At 44.2% G+C, this 20,941-nt stretch overlaps 1 protein-coding gene across 5 annotated transcripts in view; it reads right to left on the reverse strand.

Annotated features, from left to right (window-relative positions):
• VSTM4 (V-set and transmembrane domain containing 4) overlaps positions 1 to 20,941 on the reverse strand; it is a 126,436-nt gene that overhangs the window by 35,483 nt on the left and 70,012 nt on the right. For 2 of the 5 annotated variants that reach the window (XM_053312501.1, XM_053312503.1), the window contains exons 6-7: positions 14,644 to 14,750; positions 5,160 to 5,221 (exon numbers count right to left, since the gene is read on the reverse strand). In XM_053312501.1, the coding sequence (XP_053168476.1) occupies positions 5,160 to 5,221; positions 14,644 to 14,750 (169 nt within the window). Of the gene's footprint in view, positions 1 to 5,159; positions 5,222 to 9,055; positions 9,110 to 14,643; positions 14,751 to 20,941 lie in introns of all 5 variants that reach the window. The other 3 variants (XR_008320245.1, XM_053312504.1, XM_053312505.1) reach the window with 3 other exon arrangements.

Consider the following 20,941-nt stretch of genomic DNA (forward strand, 5'->3'; position numbering starts at 1 on the left):
GGGAGAGTTGGTATCGTCTTATCAGAAGTAGAAGGCTGGGTATGTGGCCTTGGTGTCAGAATTGACGAGGCGGTGCCATAATTCTTGCGTTTGACTGTAGCAGAGCTGTTGAATAAGTCTCTAGTGCCAAAATCTTTGAATACATGCTGGGGAGTAATATGCTCTTAAAAGGTGTTTAATATGAAGTAACTGGGTAGGCACTCTGGATGTTTTAAACTCTAAAAGTAGTCTTTTGCGATCCAGCTGAGATGGCAGAAAATAGAAGTGTTCAATCTCTGAAGAAGAAACTTGGAAGTTTAAAATTTGGAAAAGTGAGGTAAGAATCCTTTTTCTAGTAGCCCATAAACAGGCATCGCATCTAGGAAAACAAATTAGGATTTGTTTACGTTGAAGGACTCTTTGCACACAATAAGGAGTTTCAGTTGCCGAGGAGGAGGAGGGGAGGGCTGTGATGACGTCCTCGGAGTTGTTAACTCCTTGCTGGGACTTGGCTGTGAGTTGGGCAAAAGCCTGGGTTAGAGTCTCTATTTGCCCCCAAATTTGGTTTAGATGCCCTAGAACCAGGAGAAGAGATGCAGCAGCAATCAGACAGACGTCACTCAGCTGTTGGGTGATGGCATCTGGCTGGGGGCAAGTTGCTTGGTCAGCATTAGTGCTGCGTGGGTTCTGTCTTGGAAGGGCTCCCTTCCCCCTTCTTCTGTGCTCTGATTTGGGAGTGGGTGGATTGCTATTAACCTCCCGGGGAGCCGGTCTTTCGGAGGGGGTCGTGGTCAGGGCTGCAAATCTGTTTCAGGTACTTACAGCAAACGAAGTACCCAGTGGTGCCTCGGCTGGGGGGAGGAAATTTTTGATTCTCAGCTGTTTAGTCTTCCTCTTCATCCTTGCTCCCTCTTCAGGAGGGGACTTACTGGTGGGACTATTTTGTAGTCTTTTCTTCCCCCTGGATGGTGTCAGCCCTTTAGATGGCATGCCTGGGATGGAGAAATGTCCAGGCTCGGGCAGGAGCTGGGAAGATAGGCTGTTAGTTCATCGCCATCTTGCCCCGCCTACTCCCTGACATACTAATACACAGGTAATTTCTTTTTTTCATGTGGAGGCTCTCAAACATGGAGATCCCCAACTGTTATATAAGGTGTTCCCAGAAGCGTTTCCTTAGTTTTTGTTTTAGTCATTCCAGTTTGTGTTTCCTGTCTGAGGGACTAGAGCAGATACCATTGTATCTTGACCACACCCTTGAACACAGATCCACATCAGAAGGACTTCTAGCAAGTATTTTTGAACCAGCAATACTAATCAGCAAGGTTAAAAAAAAAAAAGCCAAAACAGATTGACAAAGTCAGATGGGAACCAACAGAGAACCTCATGCTGTAAAGGGCTTGTACATTTTTATCACTTCACTTGATCTAAAGAAGTATGGGTGGTCCCTCACGTAGGGGACATACAAAAAGTAAATGTCCCTCATGTGGTGTGACAATTAATATCTATTACTATTAGATATAAATGCATATCAACATCTACAGGTGAAACTCGGAAAATTAGAATATCGTGCAAAAGTCCATTAATTTCAGTAATGCAAATTAAAAGGTGAAACTGATATATGAGACAGACGCATTACATGCAAAGCGAGATAAGTCAAGCATTAATTTGTTATAATTGTGATGATCATGGCGTACAGCTCATGAAAACCCCAAATCCACAATCTCAGAAAATTAGAATATTACATGGAACCAAGAAGACAAGGATTGAAGAATAGAACAATATCGGACCTCCGAAAAGTATACAGTGTACTGTGCTTGATTGGCCAGCAAACCCGCCTGACCTGACCCCATAGAGAATCTATGGGGCATTGCCAAGAGAAGGATGAGAGACATGAGACCAAACAATGCAGAATTGCTGAAGGCCGCTAATGAAGCATCCTGGTCTTCCATAATACCTCATCAGTGCCACATGCTGATAGCATCCATGCCACGCCGCATTGAGGCAGTAATTGCTGCAAAAGGGGCTCAAACCAAGTACTGAATACATATGCATGCTTATACTTTTCAGAGGTCCGATATTGTTCTATTCGTCAATCCTTGTCTTCTTGGTTCCATGTAATATTCTAATTTTCTGAGATTGTGGATTTGGGGTTTTCATGGGCTGTACGCCATGATCATCACAATTATAACAAATTAAGGCTTGACTTATCCCGCTTTGCATGTAATGCGTCTGTCTCATATATCAGTTTCACCTTTTAATTTGCATTACTGAAATTAATGGACTTTTGCACGATATTCTAATTTTCCGAGTTTCACCTGTATCCTTTTATTTCCATCATATCTGGTGATGGTTTAGCATGTCTGTGGACCATAAATATCAGTTGGGCTTTTGACATTATTCTGCTGTGGCTGCTGCTACTACTGCTTCAGCTGATTTGGATTGTGTGCTGCATCTCTATCATTGGTATATGACCCTGACTCCTTTCAATTCAATTTGTCCAAGTGGATTTCCCCCGCTCCATTATTATTTTTACCCATGTGTGTATACATCTATTACTTTCACTACAGTCAGCCTTTAAGAGATTACAAGTCCTTTCTCTTTCTAATGTTGGTTGCTTTTATTTATTGAATTTCATCAACTGAGTGCTGGTTTTGCATCGTGGCTAAGAGATTGAGCTTTAATTTAGGAAGTCCCCAGTTCAGTTCTCACCTCTTCTATGAAGGTGGCCTTAAGCAAACAATGCAGCCTCGATGTCCTCACATGTGGAGATAATACTTGGCTACCTTGAAGGATTATGGTAAGGACTGCAAAAATATGATCAATGTGACCAGACATTTTCATTCACTGTGTGAATGCTAAACATTAAAATCATTCATAGTATCATGTCTCTTCTGAGCACAATTGTATTCTTAGTTAATACTATTGTTGACAGGGTCTATGCTTTTGGAAGCCTTCCAATGTGTGATGTAACACATCAAGAGAAGCAATGAAAATATTAACCTTTAAGCTACTGCTTAGGGAAAACCCCATTTAGGGCATCAATTTTTCAGTCAGAGCAAAAAGACATATTTTGGACCAAATCTGGTAAATTTGAATTCCTGATCTTTTTACTTCAGGAAATTCAGATTTGAATTACCCCAAATAAAAACATGTGGGTGGGGTAAGTAAAGTTGTGCCATAGAGTCGGTGTCGACTCCTGGCGTATCATCTCCCACACAGTATGAGATGATGCCTTTCAGCATCTTCCTATATCACTGCTGCCCAATATTGGTGTTTCCCATAGTCTGGGAAACATACCAGTGGGAATTCAAACCAGCAACTTCTTGCTCCCTAGGGTAGGACAAAATACAAATGTCTGAAATCTAGGCTAATTGCACCTCAGCATTTTATGAGAAGTACTATAGCAGCGTTTGCAGGAAGGCGATTTTCGCTGATCTTCCTGTTTTCCCAGAAATGTTCTATGTAACCTGGAAGCAGATCCCTGAGGGCTTTGGGTCACATGGAGTGCTTCATGGGGAAGGGGATATCAATGAAAATCACTACCCCTCCCCTATGAAATAGGAGCTATGTTAGTCTGCAGTGCAGTGGCAGCAACCCTTATCACAAAGTGCTGATGCTTTGCTAGTTTGCATGTCAGCCAAATACTTTAAAGTATTTGGCGTTATTTTATTTTCTACAGCTCTAGAAAAACCTCCAAACACCTAATTTAAAAAAAAAATCTGAAAAACCCAAATCCTGCAGCCATAAGAGCAAAGTAGGAAAACAAATTAATAACAAACCTAAAAAGAAAAATTAGCAATGAGATTAAAAGCTCTCTGTTTTGTACTGTTTTCTGAATAATTACAAAATTGGCCTTGACAGCTGGGCTAAATAATTACAAAGTTGGGCTCCACTGGGCAATAGGCTCCTAAGAGCTGGGAGTTCTGGGACCCAACACTATCCCTGACTGACTCCCCTGCACAGATGGGATTAGAAGCAAAAGATTTCCAGTGGATCTTAATGAGTGGCTGGTTTTATGCACAGACAGGCAATCCCCCAGGTTTACAGGACCTTGGCTGGTAAAGTCTTTGCAGGGAAGAATCATTAATTGTGTCTGGAAGCTAACAGGCAGGCAGTGCAGTTGTCACCAAACCAGCTGGATGTTTTCACAGGGGCAGCTGTATCCTGCCCTAGCCACAGCTGCTGCCAAATATTCTTCATGAGAAGGCCTGTAGAATCCATACCAACATTTGAATTTCAGGAATCTGGCAGATAAGTACAGTAGAAAGAATTCAGCACAGCTCTGCCTGCAGACTGCAACCAAGAGCCAGCAACTGGCTCTGGCATCCAAATCACAAGAACTACCTTTGATGCCTTCCAGAACATTGGCAACATACTGAGCCCATTCTCACTATCAGTCCTACCTGGACTAGATCACTCCTGATCCTGCCACTCCTCCCCTGGGTAACCCTGGAAAAGCATGCGCCTCCTACCTCACTCGCTGGTTGTCTGGGGTGCTGCGCTTCCAGCAGTTGCTCTCAGTCTGTATGATAAAGTCATCTGCATAATAAAGGCAAGAGGAAAGAGCGGCGAAGCAGTGTGGAGTTTTCCCAGTGCATGTGGGATACTTGGCGGCCCCGGCCTGCCCCTCCTGAGTGGAACTCAGCAGTCATGGGTGTTCACACAACAGCTAGAGTAAAGGTAACACACACACCCGTGAGACTGCCCTCTCATGAGCATTATGATGGGACCTTCTTGCATGCCCCAAGGCCTTTGGAAGTTGGTTTGGCAGCAACATGCAAATGGGCCTTTTCCATGGTGGCACCTAGCACATGAAACTCCCCGTCACAGGTCATCAAATTGGCCCCTTAACTGATATGATTTTTTTAAGGTGTTGGGAATTTGCTTAGCTTTTTGAAGGTGTGCTGTGGCAGCTTCTCTTTTTGGGCTCTTCTTTGTTCTATCTTTATGCTGACCGGGCTTGTTCTCCTTGGATTTTTATTATGAATGGAATGAGCTGCTGTGCTAATTGAATGGGTTGTTTTTGTTTTTATTATATCTTTTATGAATGTTAGACATCCTGAGTGCCTCCTTTTAAGGAGGGGAAAGGTGAAGTATAATTTTTTTAATAAATAAGGAAAAAACAAGAAAGCATAAATTAATAGTAAGAAGAAAGGACAAACCTCTGCAAGGTTACTTACCAGGAGAACATTCCTTTGTGGTTTCAAAAGCTTGGGCTTAGAAAAGGTGTTGGATATTGGTGCTGTAAAAATAAGAATAAAACACAGGGAAATTGCATCCTATCTCTGTGACCTGGGTTACTTCTGGAACATGTAATATCAATCATAACCGTAGGCTGATAGCAAATCAGCCCGAAGAATGGAAACTACACTCCAGATCAAACACTGATTGTGCTCAATAATGTAGAGCCTTGGCTAACTAGCAAGATGTATCATTCACTATAAAAACCAGGGTTTTCCAGCCATAGCCTTGCATGTAAGCAACCAGCCATGTTCACACAGAGCACTTTTAAGTTCTTATGCAAAATGAGCATCAGTGGGCAAAAATACAGGGAGAGGAATGTTATAAATGTGGGCATATAGGTGCCCTCAGCTTGGGGCCACCTGCATGCAGAAACTTCCATAAATGTATCTCAGATCAGTTACCTGTACAAACATGTGATGCGTCTGCAGCTCTTTACCCAGATGCCAGGCTTGCACACAGAGCCTTCTTCAAAAAAAACAGAAAGTGTCTATCTGCTTTTTAAGACGGAGGGGCTCAGAGGCGTATCTAGGGAAAACAGTGCCTAGGGCAAGCACTGCAATTGTGCCCCCTGTACAAACATCTGACACCCATCTTTCAGATAACTTTACCATAATATCAGCTCAAAAATACAAGTCAAGCTTGTTAATCTTATAATATTTCAAAAACTATTTAGCAGTGGATGTAGCCAGACCAAAAAGTGCTGGAAAACTACAAATTTCAGTATGCTGGAGCTCATGAAATACCCAAATACTATGTGGAGGTGTACTTGGAAAACTAAACAGAGGTGCCTGTCTAATTCTCTACTATGCATTGTAGCATAGCTACCGTATTACATAAGTTTTAAAAATAAATGGAGAATTTGACTTTCCCCAGATACTCTGAAAATAATTAAAGGATATGCAGAGTACACTGTGTCACTGCTTGGAATATATTCTAGTATTTCAGAAAGACAGTTAAAATGAGAAAAATAGAGCAAGAAACTCCCAGTGGGCCTTAATACTAAGGATTTCACACTGATTCAAAGACAAACTCAACATTAATAGCCATATTATTAAGACATCACATTTAACTCACTTATCACAAGAAACAAAGTAAGAGCAAATGAATACAATCCTAGCTCATAAGCTTCAGCTCAGTATTCACAAGCCCTGATTCTCTGTACTTAGTGCCAAACTGAATATGTGTACAGTCACTTGAATTTTTTTTTAACCTGTAGACCCTTCGGGGGGCTTCCTAAAGGCCATGTGTGTGGGGTCTGCAAAGGCTCCTCCTCCCCTTCTGACCTCTAGGGCCTCGCAGGGACCATTTGAGCATGTGCAGTGGCCATTTTTTAAAATAATTGTTGTTTTAAAAAAGGATGCTGAAAACAAAATGGCTGCCACACATACTCAAATGGCCTCTGTGAGGCCTGGCATGGCCTAGGGCCTCACAGAGGCCATTTGAGCATGCGTGGTGACCATTTTGTTTTCAGTGGCCATTTTTAAAATGCAAAAAATGGCACTCCCCTTCAAGTGGTGCCCAGGGCATGTGCCCTGCCTGCCGCACACTAGATACGCCCCTGGAGGGGCTGGATCCTTTGGTTGTTCCCTGTTTGAGGCCAAAGAGTGATAGGATGGACAAGGTTTCAGTCTGTGTAATAGTCTAACACAAAGCTGTATACTGTGAATTTGGTCTTATGTAAATATTAACTGTGTGCAAGTAGTAATTGGTGATAATACAGTCCTCCCTTTAAGCTAAGTTACTTCACGAAAACCACGGTCTCTGTTTATCTCACAATGACCATGTTCTTATGACTGGTTTTCTGCCCCCAGCAGTTAGCCAGGATCACACAGTCATTATTGCTGTGCTGTGGCCATCACTTGGTTCTGGCTAGTGGCTCTGGGGGAGCAGATTGCAGCAGCCATTAGTCTCCAGGGACATGTGGAATCTCAGCAGTCCTCACACCCCTTTCTGGTGATGCGATTAAAGCCTTAATAGCATCACCAGCCACACTCCCATTGGCCCTGGTGCCAGAGTGGACAACCACAGCATCTCCAGGTGCTCTCGGCTGCACTAAGCAATCCCCAGAGCACTTTAATGCTGCTCAGGGAGGCAGGGGAGCTGCCAAAGCAAGCAGCAGCCACTGTAATCCCTTCCATGCCATGGGGCAATCATCCCAACAGAGAGCAGGGAGGCAGGCATACAGAAAGGGGCTGTCCAGGATTAGACTAACAGGCAGGCTGTGCCATCAGATCTCCCAGTCTTGAACCCCAGGGTTAGAACAGGCAAACCTTTGGACCCTGGGGCATCCTGGAGAGCACCATTTATGGTGCCTCCACAGTACCAAGGGCAATGCCTGTGCCCAGGATGGGTAGGTGTGTATCCTGGATGCGGAGGGCAGGGAAGGACCATTCCCTGCACCCAACCACTGTGAGTTAGGCAGTTGCCAGGAGATGAGGGGATGGCATCTCCCTCAGACACCCACTGCTGACTCAACAGGGAAGAGTATGCCCACACATCAATCCCCCCCCCATTGACCTGGCATCTCCTCCCTGCTTCTACAAAATTAAGGGTACCCACTTGACTAGTACCATCCCCAGCACTGCAATAGGGAGCACCATTTTTTGGAAGGAGACTTTGGCCCCTGCCCCCCTTGGCCAAGTAACACACCCATCACACATACAGTGGCTAACATAATTGCCCCTAATTATGTAATTGCTGCCTGCTCCCAATACAGGCCATGGATTTAGGTCACATTGCAGCTGTTCCTACTGCTACATCCACACTTCTGTGAGATGCCTTTCCATAGGGTTGCGGGGGGAGCAGTTGGCATGGGGAAGTATCTGGACAACCCATTGGGTGTACAGTGTGTTGCCATACAGAATTTGCTTCCTCAATTGTTTTTAGAGGTATGCAGTCAGCTCAGCACAGCACATTCCATGGGGCAAGTGAGCAATAGAGTGCCAGTAAACAAAGTTCCCAGGCTGCTACGGCTGCTGCTGCTATGTGCTTGTGTGAGCAAACATGACAATGGCTCAGGATCGCTTGGGAGTGCAGGGGGGGATGGAAGAGGATGCTACTGCAGTGCTGCTGCACGTTACACGGAAACATAGGAAACTTCCTTATACCCAGACTCTTGGACCCTCCAGCTGCTGTTGGAGTACAAATCCTATCATCCACTGCAGCAGAGAATGATGTGAGATGTAGTGCAAGAATTGCTGGCCTGGTGTGTGTAGACTGGTAGTGGCTGAGCAAGGCTTCAGGTAGGGTTCTTTCCAAGGCATGCAACTGAGACATTTATGCAAACCTGGTGCTCCATCACTGAGCCCTGGGTGTGGGGAGAAATCAAGATCTTGCAGGTGTATGTGTGTGTCCAATCCATGTATCAGGAGTGAGGGGTAGTTGTGGAATGCTACCTACTGAGCTTCCCAGGAGCTGTACTTTGTTGCAGCTACTCCTGTAGGCCAGAGAGTCATGTAGTGTTGAGAGGGTATTGCGGGTGTCATCCCTGTTGCCCAGAGCATGAGCCAGGGAGGTGCTAGCAGTGTGTGTGTGTGTCCTGTGCTGCTGGCTGGGATTTGCGTTGGTGTCTCTTAAAGAGGTGGTGGTGGAATTGTGGAGGCAGGTGTAGGTGGGCATGTCAGGTATGGATGACATGATGTGTTGCCAAGCAGTGTGTATCCAGGCAGAATATATCCGAAAGCATTCTATCTGTGTAACCATGGAGTGCCAGGGGGTGGGCGGGATGGGGTAGAGTATCAGTGGGTGGGGGAAGGGGCATCTATGATGGACATGCAGGTGAGAGTCTGTAGCATGCAGGTAGCCAGGATCAGTGAGACGCATGGATACTCACGATCAATGGATTCTGGTCAGGGTATTCGGGCAGATTACTAACCCAGATCTGATCCTAGATCAAATATTCTGCTTAATTCCACAGTAGGTTCACAGGATTTTCACCAGATCACACTAATGCTCACACAATCATATTTAACTGGGATTAACGCAGTCATGAGAACATGGCTTCTATGTTCTATGTTCCAATTAAGTAATTTATTGTTATTATTATTTCTTTTTTACACAGTCAGACAAGTGTTATTGACTGGTTTGTTTTATCCAGACATCGTGTCCTTCCCAAAAACCTGGGATGGCTGAATTTTATTGTCAATGTTGTTGCTGTTATTATAGATATCGTTGCAGAATATAGGCTGTTCCCAGTAAAGCTGCTTTTTGTAATTGGCTGGTGGTGATTTCTGTGGCCCCTATGGTGTTGAGGTACTCTTCAAGGTCTTTTGGAACTGCACCCAGGGCGCCAATTACCACTGGGATTACGTTGGTCTTTTTCTGCCACAGCCTTTCAATTTCAATTTGTAGATCTTTGTATTTTGTGATTTTTTCTATTTCTTTTTCTTCTATTCTGCTATCCCCTGGTATTGCTATGTTGATTATTTTAACTTGTTTTTCTTTCTTCTCGACTACAGTTCTATCTGGTGTATTGTGTGGCAGATGTTTGTCTGTTTGTAGTCGGAAGTACCACAATATTTTTGCATCTTCATTTTCTACCACTTTTTCAATTTTATGGTCCCACCAATGTTTGGCTACAGGTAGCTTGTATTTTTTGCCGATGTTCCAGTGTATCATCCCTGCTACCTTGTCATGCCTTTGTTTGTAGTCAGTCTGTACGATATTTTTACAGCAGCTGATTAGGTGGTCCACTGTTTCATCTGCTTCTTTACAAAGGCGGCACTTGCTGTTTGTTGTGGATTTTTCGGCTTTGGCTCTTATTGCATTTGTTCTTAGTGCCTGTTCTTGTGCAGCCAGTATTAAACCCTCTGTTTCTTTCTTCAAGTTGCCATTCTTTAAACCATTGCCAGGTCTTGCTGATGTCTGATTTTCCACTTATATTGTGCAAATATTGACCATGCAGTGACTTCTTTTTCCATTTTTCTGCTTGGTTCTTGACTTGTTCTTTCTTGTAGGCCTGTTTTGTTTCATTGGTGTTGAATAGTTTCTCGTTATTGACCATTTTCTTCACTGTCCTTGATATATTCTTCAAGGCCACTTTTCTCCTCCTCTACTGTTTGATGGACTTGCAGCATTCTTTTTCCACCTGAGCTGCGAGGGAGGTATAGCCTATCTACATCACTGCGGGGGTGCAGAGCATGATTGATGGTCATTATTTTCCTGGTCTTATGATCTAGCGTCTCTAGCTCTGCCTGGGTCCAGTCTATTATTCCTGCAATGTATCTGATAACAGGTATAGCCCAGGTGTTTATGGCTTGTATGGTGTTCCTGCCATTGAGTTTGGACTTGAGGATTTTAATAACTCTCCTGATGTATTCACTTCCAATTTTTCTTTTAACTTCAGTGTGTGCAATGTTATCAGCCTGGAGAATGCCCAAGTATTTGTAATGTTCTTTCTCTTCCAGGTTCTTGATCTTGCTTCCATTGGGCAGTTCTATTCCTTCTGTTTTTCTTATTTTTCCTCTGTTCATTATTAATACAGCACACTTGTCTAGTCCAAACTCCATTGCTATATCACTGCTGAATATACGGACAGTGTTTAGCAGTGATTCAATTTCTGACTGGGACTTTCCATACAACTTCAGATCGTCCATGTACAGCAGATGGTTGATTTTATTTGAAGTTTTAGATGTTTGGTATCCGAGGCCTGTTTTGTTCAGTATTTGTGAAAGTGGGGTCATGGCAATTACAAACAACAGAGCGGATAGTGAGTCCCCTTGGAAAATGCCTCTTCTAATTCTAACCTGTCCAAGTGTCTCACCATTGATTGTTAACTGTGTAGTCCACATGCTCATTGCTTTTTAAAATAAGTATCTGAATGTTTTTGCTGACACCAGTTGTTTCTAAACATTTTAGTATCCATGTGTGAGGCAATGAGTCAAAGTCTTTCTTGTAGTCAATCCATGCAACACTTAGATTTGTTTTTCTTCTCTTGCAACTTTCTAAAATCATTTTGTCAATCAGCAGCTGGTCTTTTGTGCCACTGGTGTTCGGGCAATTTCCTTTCAGCACCTTTTGTTGGGTCTTTCATTATGAGATGAGTTTTCCCAGTTGTTAGCCATTGTTCAATATCACCTCCTTGCAGAATATGATTGAACTGTTTTGATAGTTGTTTATGAAGGCTTGTTAGGTGTTTAAGCCAAAAGCCATGAAGTTCATCGTCGCCTGGAGCAGTCCAATTTTTTAATTTTCTTTGCTCTTTCACTTATTAATTCTGGTGCTATTATTAGATTTTGCATTTGTTGGTTACATTTTTTGACCACTTTCACCCAGTCTGCTTTTTTATTATAATCTATTGGATTGTCCCATAATTCCCCCCAGAATTGCACTGTTCCTTCTTTATTTGGTATTTCTACATTTCATGCAGTTTCTCCTTCTATGCTTTGGTAGAAACGTCTCTGATTCCTCTGGAATTGGAGATTCTGCCTGTTTTGTGTAATTCTGGCTTCATATCTGCCAATCTTCTTTTGACACTGCTGTTATTTGCTGCTTTATTATTTCCAGGACTTCTCTAATTTTCCTTGAATCTAGGTGGTATTTTTGGATCAGATACTGTTTGGTGTTTTCATTCTTCAGCTTCTTGTCTTTCATATCTTTCAATTTACTAGCATCTGATCTAAGCCTGGCAATTTTATTTTCTAATCTAAACTTCCATTTAGCTGATGTACTACTTTTTTTTTTACAGGTCCACTGATCTTATATCCGAGCTCTTGTGTTGTTATTGTTGCTGCACTGTACATTAGTTAGTTTGTTTCTTGTAAATTATTGGTTATTTCTGCATGTGCAGCCTTTATATCTTTTAATGCCTGAGCAAGTTGTTTTTTGGCAACTGTTTTTAGAGCTGGAAGTCGAACCCCGGTAGTTGTTTGGTTCATGTGCTCAGTTATTTTTTGCTTTAGTTCTTGTTGCTTTTCTGTTAAATGGCATTCGGGTTTTTGAGGTGAAGGCAAAGGGGAGGTTGCCTGGTTTTGATTTTGAAACAGTTCAGCAACAGTGGCATACTCTATTTCTAACACCTCCTCCACCTGCATCTGAGCAACTTCTTCAGTTGGTGGTAATTCTTCTTCCATATCTTGAGCCTGTGTTGCTCTTTGCAGTTCTTCCAGCTCAACTTCTGTGAATACTTTATTTCTTATTATGAATCTTCTCTGGTCTGCTAGCCTTTGTTCTGTTATTTCTGTATCTGGATGCTTCTCTTTCCAAATTTGGTACATTCTTTTTAAATAACCTCTTCTAGTTGGACTAGTCTTGTATTAATTATTATTATTATTATTTATTATTATTATTATTTTACATTTTATATCCTGCTCTTGCTCCAAGGAGGCCAAAGTGATGTAATGCATACTTAAGTTTCTCCTCACAACAACCCTGTGAAGTAGGTTAGGCTGAGAGAGAAGTGACTGGCCCATAGTCACCCAGCTAATATCATGGCTGTATGGGGATTTGAACTCGGGTCTCCCCAGTCCTAGTCCAGCACTCTAACCACCACACCACGCTGTTATGAATTATAATACTTAACTTATACATTTAAACATTACATAAGAGCCCCTGGTGGCGCAGTGGTAAAACTGCTGCCCTGTAACCAGAAGGTTACAAGTTTGATCCTGACCAGGGGCTCAAGGTTGACTCAGCCTTCCATCCTTCCGAGGTCGGTAAAATGAGTACCCAGAATGTTGGGGGCAATATGCTAAATCATTGTAAACCGCTTAGAGAGCTCCGGCTATAGAGCGGTATATAAATGTAAGTGCTATTGCTATTGCTATTGCTATAAAAATAACCACAGACATAACCACATTTCATAGGCCTTTGGCTCCATGATTCACAATTCACCATTATCCCCATATACCAATGCATGTGTACCTGCCAACTGAGCATAACACTTCCTGCATCTGATGAAGTGGGCTCCAGACCATGAAAGCTTATGTTATGTCTTATTTGTTAGTAGGCATGCACAGTTGGCTTGTTCTGACAGGCATGCTGGGCCCAACTGTCCCCATGTCAGGACTATCAGGACTTTGACATGCCTGTCAGAACTATACCTGACACCCCCCACCCCCACCCTTACCTTTAAAGTTTAAAGAGCCACCACTGCTACTCCAGGTCACCATCATTACCACTGCTGGGCTTCTGTACCACTGGTCCTCTAGCGTTGTTGTTGTTGTTGTTGTTGTTGTTGCTGCTGCTGCTGCTGGGCTGTGCTGTCAGAGGAACTACAATCCCCACAATGCATTATGCCCTGGGGTCCTTATAATTCCTAAACAGTGCTTGACTTCTTTAAATGCCTTTTCCCTCCGCAACCCTCCACACACTGAAGATTGCCACCAGCACCATGTTGGGAATTCTCTCTGGTAAGAGATACCCTTCAGAGTGCAGAGTGCACCAAGGCACAACACAGCATGTATGCTGAGAGTTAAAAAAAACTTGGAGCCAGTTCATAGTTTGAAATCAATATAAGGAGTCTTAATTGGTGAACTCCATTCTAAATAGTAAAGTGGAGAGATAGGATCTCTAATCTAGCTAGCTAGCTGGAGAGAGGCGAGCGTGTGTGTTAGGGAGGAGGAGAAGAAGAAGGAAAGAGGAAGCGGCAGGAAGGAAGGACTACAATAGTGCTTGTGTGCCCAATGGCACAGATACAAAGAAAAACCAAATAACTTTGACTGGAGAGACCTGGAGTTAATAAGTTAGGATTTGGAGAATGCTGAATCCTGGGCAGAATTTTATATGTTGATTTTCTTCTGTTGTTTTCCTAATCAGGCTGATATGTAGCAATCTACATATCAAAGGGATAGTGTAAAAGCAGTAGAGAAAAGATGACCAGTGTCTGGACCCCTCTAGCCCTCTGACTCACTAGTCTGTCCCCCTCTATCATTGAGACATGAGCCAACGCAGAGTCCTTCACTTCCAACACACCAGAGGCCTACTCTGGAGACCCAGTGGTGCAGGCCAGTGGCCAGCAGCAGAAGCACCAGTACCAGAGGCCTGATGGAGGCCTGGTTGTGCAGCAGTCCAGAGGCTCAGTGGTGTAGCCTAGAGACTGGCAGCAGCAGCAGCAGCAGCAGCAGCATTAGAGGCCTTCAGTGGAGGCCCGGCAGCACCAGCAGTGGCAGTAGTGACTCTTTAAATTTTTAAAGGTAAAGGTGGAGGGGGGCAGAGGGAATGGGAGTTTGCTGGGTGGGGGGGCAGTTTGGATCAGCTCAGAATTGATCCAATATTTTTGGTGGTGCACAGGCCTAGTTGTTAGCCTTCAAAGTGACACAAGACATAGACAATTTTTCCACTTAGGACTAGCCTCAAAAGTAAGCAGTCCAGGCTTTGATGTGAAGATTCAGGAGCATAACCAGTGAGGCCTTTTTCTAAGCTGCCTCTTTGGAAGAGTTCAACCACGTCCTCAAAAAATGTTTCCCAATGGTCACCACACACCTTTGGCTGGAACAGCAGGAGGTTGCTCAGCTTTCATTTTCTTCCTCTTCATTTTTATAGGCTGCACTGGAGACAAGCTTGTCACACTGGTGACTGTCTCTCCTAAACTGAGAAAAAACAGGAGAGCGCCTGATTAGGAAAACAACAGAAGAAAATCAACATATAAAATTCTGTCCAGGATTCAGCATTCTCCAAATCCTAACTTATTAACTGCAGGACTCTCCAGTCAAAGTTATTTAATTTTTCTTTGTATATGTTCCATTGGGCACACAAGCACCATTGTAGTTTATCTTGGAGGTTGACTAAAGACCCCAGGGGAAGTGTGAAGTGACCACACCTGTCCTCCCCTAAATGCATTTGTGGTTCATTTCCATCCCTTTATCATGAATACTTCCAGTTAAAGCAAATGCTAAAACAGAGGTTTCTCAGGCTGAAGACAAACATAAGAATCCAAAAAATTTGAACACTCTCCTGAAATCACATTTTGCAATGAAATCACATTCTTCTACCACACTTACAATGTCATGTCTAATCCTATTCAGACACTGAGCCTCAACACATGATGACACTAACTGGTTAGCTTGTTGTGTAGACGAGGGCAAGGCATCCAAACCCAGATGAGCCAAAAGCCATTAACCTCCCTTCAAAAACCTGGTCTTAACTCAGGTTAGTAGGCCAGAGAACTGCACTAACTTCCGTTAGCTGTCTATGTGGCTGCCACCAGCCAAAACCCCAGGAGGGCCTTTGTCCCAGCCCCATAAGGCACCAGAGTGTCCCATGGCAGCTGCAGGTGCTGGGGAAGGGACGTGCTGCCCACTTGTGGGGGAAGAGACATGGTCCTGGGTCCACTGGTGTAGTGGAGTGGCAGCGCCCCAGCATATCTGCACATGCATCCACAATGTGGCTGGCTCTTTGTGCAGGGACTGTGCCTTGGAGTGAAGTGGGTGGGGTGGGGTCTGCTGGAGAGGCCAGGAGAGGGTTGGGTTGAGTTGCCCTCACAGTGGGGTGAGGGTGGGGGGTCCCAGTGGAGGCCTTGTTCAGTTCTTTAACCATGTTGATCAGAGGCTTGTGCCTCCTTTCCAAAAACTGGCATATTGTGATTTGCCATTGTGCAGCTGCCAAAAAACATGGAGAGAAACAAAAAGACAATCAGGGGTGCACAATTAATCTGTGCTGGCCACAGCAACAGGCAGTTTAATTGGCAAGACTGCCACCAATGTGCAGGGCTGGCATGCATGCAAGGGGCATCCATCTGGGTCCCTTGCTTGTCCCTCCAGCTCATGAGTGGGCTCCCAGGACTGTCCCAGGGGGCCCCAGGGGGCTGGAATTTTCCTAATTGCTCCAGGCTGTGATGTGCGGCAGCTCACCATTGGATGAGGGTGGCTGGCCCTCTGTGGATGGTGCAGGCCACACTTGCTGGTGGCCCCACCCTGAGGGCTGGGATGCAGCAGGGCTCAGGGGAGAGGGCACAACCTCAGGCAGGGTAATGAAGGAATTAAGTGCTTCTTCCATCAATCAGCAAGTGTCAGGATGGAGCACTGGCCTGCTGAGGAACACCAAGGCTTCTGAAAGTGGTCCCAGGTTAGTGCCACATGACCCCTGCAGGCCAACAGGAAGCCAACTGGTGCCATCATGGAGGTTTTGTCAAATTGCTGGCAGTGTGAGGCATGCCAGCATAATGAGGGTGTGTTTGGAGGACCCACCAGGGCTGGGCAGAGCTAGCTGCTGCCACTTGTGCACTTTGGCCACCACCCAGCCACCAATTGTGTGCACATGCCTAGATGCCGTGGTGCTCACTTCTACCGCTAATGTGTCCCACCATGGCGCTAACCTGGGTTGGGTTCCTCTCTAGCCCAAAATGATTGTGTCAGGGTCCATTGTGTTATATGTGCACACAGGAACCTGTATATATACACACTTTTGTGCGCACAAATGAAAATGTGCTCATTTTACAAGAGCACCCAGGTACAGATCTCCACAGATGTAGGGTACAGATGGGAAGTGTATATACATACAGATCTGTACATGAGAACACTCTACACAGATTTCGTTCAACACATGTGTGAATAGGGTTAGTGCATTCAACCTAATCTGTGAATAGGGATTCACACCCTAAATGTGATTTAACTTTACCACAAGCACTGAAGAGATTTCTCATATAATCTTTTCTTCTCAGCACATTATGATTCTTCTAAGGCCCGGTTCAGGTGGTTCGAATTTGAACCAGCTCGGTTCCCGGTTCCAAGAACCGTTTCGTGGACTGGCTCAGTAATACTTGCAGAGGGAAATCCATGAGGATCCCCCTTTCCAAGTAAATGGGGCATCCCTAATCTTATTTATTTATTTTATATACCATCTGATTCCAGAGGCTCCAGGTGGTTCACAAAAACAAAAACAAACAGGAACAGCTATTAAATCAAGAATTCAACACATTCAAAAATTACAATTAAAAAATCCAAACAGCAATTTAAAAAAAACATTCAAAAATTACAGCAATTAAAAATTTAAAACTCAGAAATTACTAAAAGCCTGGCTTAAAAAATGTGTCTTAAGGGCTCTCTTGAAGGCTGGTAAAGATGTTAAATCATGAATGTCTATAAGGAGTGCATTCCACAGCCTAGAAACAATTACAGAGAAGGCCCACTCCTGAATCACTACCAGACGAACTGGTGGTATATGGAGATGGGCCTCTCTAGATTATCTTAATGTAGAAGGAGGCGCTTTCTCAGGTAACCCAGTCCCAAGCCATTTAAGGCTTTAAAAGTAATTACTAGCACTTTGTATTTTGCCAGGAAACCTACTGGCAGCCAATGCAACTGCTTTAAAACAGGTGTAATATGGTCTCTGAGTCACCCTGGAGACCAGTCTAACCGCTTCATTTTGAACCAACTGAAGTTTCCGAACCACATACAAAGGCAGTCCCACATAGATCATATTGCAGTAGTCAAGCCTAGAGGTTACCAGAGAGTGCACCACAGATCTGAGATCATTACCCTCAAGGACCAGACATAGCTGTCCTATCAACCAAAGTTGATAGAAAGCGCTCCTGGCCATAGCCTCAGCCTGAGAAACCAGAGTGAGGCCTGGGTCCAGAAGCACTCCCAAGCTACATACCTGTTCCTTTTGCGGGGGGGAGTGCAACCCCATCCAGAACAGGAAAATCTATCATGTGCCTCAAAGTATGACCCCCTCACCATGAGTACCTTGCTTGGATTCAGCTTCCATTTATCATCTCTCCTCCAGTACTGCCTGCATTTAGGGGGACTATGCCATTTCCTGATGATGATGTCATGGAGAAATAGATTGCCGTTTCATGTAAATGTTAAAAAGCATTGGAGACAGGATGGAGCCCTGAAAGACACCATACAATAGCTCTTGCTTCAGAGAGCAACTATCTCCAAGCGACACCATCTGAAATCTACCAGAGCGATAGGAACAGAGCCACTGCAAAGTAGTGCAAACTATTCCAAAATCCCTCAAGCGATTCAGAAGGATACCATGGCTGATGGTATCATGGCTGAAAGCTGCAGAAAGGTCCAAAAGAACCAACAGAGTCACACACACCCTGTTCATTCCTTGGTAGAGATCATCAGGCGGACCAAGGCTGTCTCTACCCCATAGCCCGCCCTAAAGCTAGTTTGAAATGGATCTAGAAGATAATCAGTATCATCCAAAACTGCCTGGAGTTTGATCAGCCACTACCCTCTCAATTACCTTGCCCACCCAAAGGAGGTTGGACACTGGCCTATAATTATCCATCTCTGAGGGCTCTAGGGCAGGCTTCTTAAGCAAAAGTCTCACAATTGCCTCCTTCAAACATGGAGGCATCCTGAACTCCCTAAGTGAGGCATTTATGATGTCAACTCGGCCATCTCTAACAACCTCCCTGCTAGATGTTATAAGCCATGTTGGGCATGGATCCAAAGGATCCAATCTTATCTATCTACCTATCTATCTACCTACCTACCTACCTACCTATCTATCTATCTATCTATCAAATTTCTATACCGCCTAATATGTACATCTCAGTCTTAATGGAAATGGCAAACTTAATGGTAAAGGAGGGGGGATAGTGAGAGAAAGCAGCTTCCATTGGTCTCTGTATGTTTAGAGGAAGATGCAGTGGAGGCAGCTGCAGCGGAGGAGGTGGCAAAGCTTCAAAGGCAGTGACCCTCAATCTGACCTCCCAATTTATTCAGAAGGTCAGCCCAGGCCAGCTGTGGCCGGGTTCAGGCACGTGAAGAGTACATTTTTGTGACCTCCGCTTATGCACCTTTACCATTAAGATTAGGGATACCCCATTTATCCTCAAGGATTTCCCTTTACAAGTATACCCATGCCAGTCCAAAAAACCGGTTTGGCCCAGTTCGATGGCTGGACCAGACCAAGTTCAAATCCAGACCAGAATTGAACTGAAGCAACCAAACTGGTTCCGTAGATGTAGAGTCTTCCTACATCTTCTCGTTACATAGATATATTGTATTGACATCATAATTTATTCAGAGGGTCAGTTATGCAGTCAGTTTACACATCTCTGGACTGCAGGAACTATAGGTATGGGTGCATTTGAATGCTTCATCACCAAAACAACTCACTGGTCAGAAAGAAGGCTTCGTTAGAATATTTTCCTAGCATGGTATCCTCTCTGTCTGAAGAATGCTCTTTTGCAAGGGAGCATTCAATCATGCAACTTGCCCAACTTCAATCCATGGAAAGCTTTATTGCTTGATTCTGCAGATTACATAAACTGGTCCTGAGACATTTTAGTTTATAGTTTGTCAGGATTGGCTGCAATTCTCTGCCAAGGGTGCATTCAGAGGCAAACTGGTATTTGCTGTCATATAATATGTGAAGCTGCCCTGAGGTGAAATACTGCATGTGAGGCAGGCTTGATTACTCTGAAACTCCTAACGAAACAGATGCTGCCTCTAGGTCAAAAGGTGATATCATCTGGGTCACTAAACTTGAAGGGTATCCTGAGTTAAATTATTGGTTCTGGACAGATATGCTTAAAAAAAATTATAATGTAAACAGAATCATTTTAAATTAATTTAAATAATCTTGTCTGCAGTTGCCACTAGCTTGTCTGGTGGCTACTCAGAGATAGGCCTTCTCCATTGCTACCCTGAGGCTTCAAAGTGCTCTTCTTGCTGAAATAAGGGCCTCCCCATCTCTAATACGGCTGAGATTTAAAAGGCTGTTAAAGCACACTTGTTCATCCAGGCTTTTAATTTGACGTAGAGGCTGTTCATACGAGCAGCCCTGTCCAGTCTTGGGCAGCTCATGTGAAGCACCGGGATCATGGCTGATCCCAATGCTGCCTCTCCAGATAGCCCAGGGTTTTTACCCCAGCTTTTACCCTGGTAGAAGGGAATGAGCACACCCTTCCCCCCAGGTCCCCAGTTGTGTGTCTGCTTGGGCTGGCGGAGCCAAGATGGTGACTGATTAGCAGAAGAGAGCTGTTAATTGGGAAGAGATCTGGTCTTGTGGTAGCAAGCATGACTTGTCCCCTTAAGCTAGCCAGGATCCGCCCTGGTTGCATACGAAAGGGAGACTAGAGCGTGTCGTCGCTAGCCCCTGACCTGCCCCTCTTTTTGCATCTGTCTCCACTTCTTCACGTAAGATGTCACCAGGTCTCTTGGGAATTAATAGCCAAGCAAACTTTCGGTGAGTGCTTCAAAACAATCAGAGTGTCCTTGAAATTCCTCGTAGTGCTTGTCATAGATGGACAAACCACAAAGAGATTACTCACTCTCTGTCCTACTTCTCAAACTAGAAGTCCTCACATTGCCCCCATTGATCCATGCTCTCTCTGTAACCCCAGAGGACACTGACACACGGCATGAGTCCAGGAATTCTCCTTGGCAGCGACCCGCTCTCTGACGACTTTACTGCATTAATCTCTCCAGATGGCTTGACTGTGTCACACTTGACTACATGATGATTATCAATCTAGCTGGATTTGGACAAATGAGACAAAAATAGCTACCTTTGGTCTTCACCACTTGACTTTGTTTAGTATGGGTTACGACCCGGAGAAACCACCATCAAGCGGCACATTATAGACATTGAGCACCAAACCAATCTCAGCAAGGTCTCAAACTTTCATATCAGTGATGGGCTTAGATATTCTGCCTCTCCAGCAGCATACCTGGAGCACAGGCACATACCTGAAACATAGAAGGGCATTCATTCTGGCTCGCTGTCATGGCCTTCCTTCAGCAATGCTAGAAGGCTGTTATAGAAAGACGCCATTTGCAGAGTGACTATGCCCTTGTGGCTCAGGGCAGATTGGAAT

This window comes from Hemicordylus capensis, chromosome 3 (assembly GCF_027244095.1).
Source record: "Hemicordylus capensis ecotype Gifberg chromosome 3, rHemCap1.1.pri, whole genome shotgun sequence".
Taxonomy (NCBI): Eukaryota; Metazoa; Chordata; class Lepidosauria; order Squamata; family Cordylidae; genus Hemicordylus; species Hemicordylus capensis.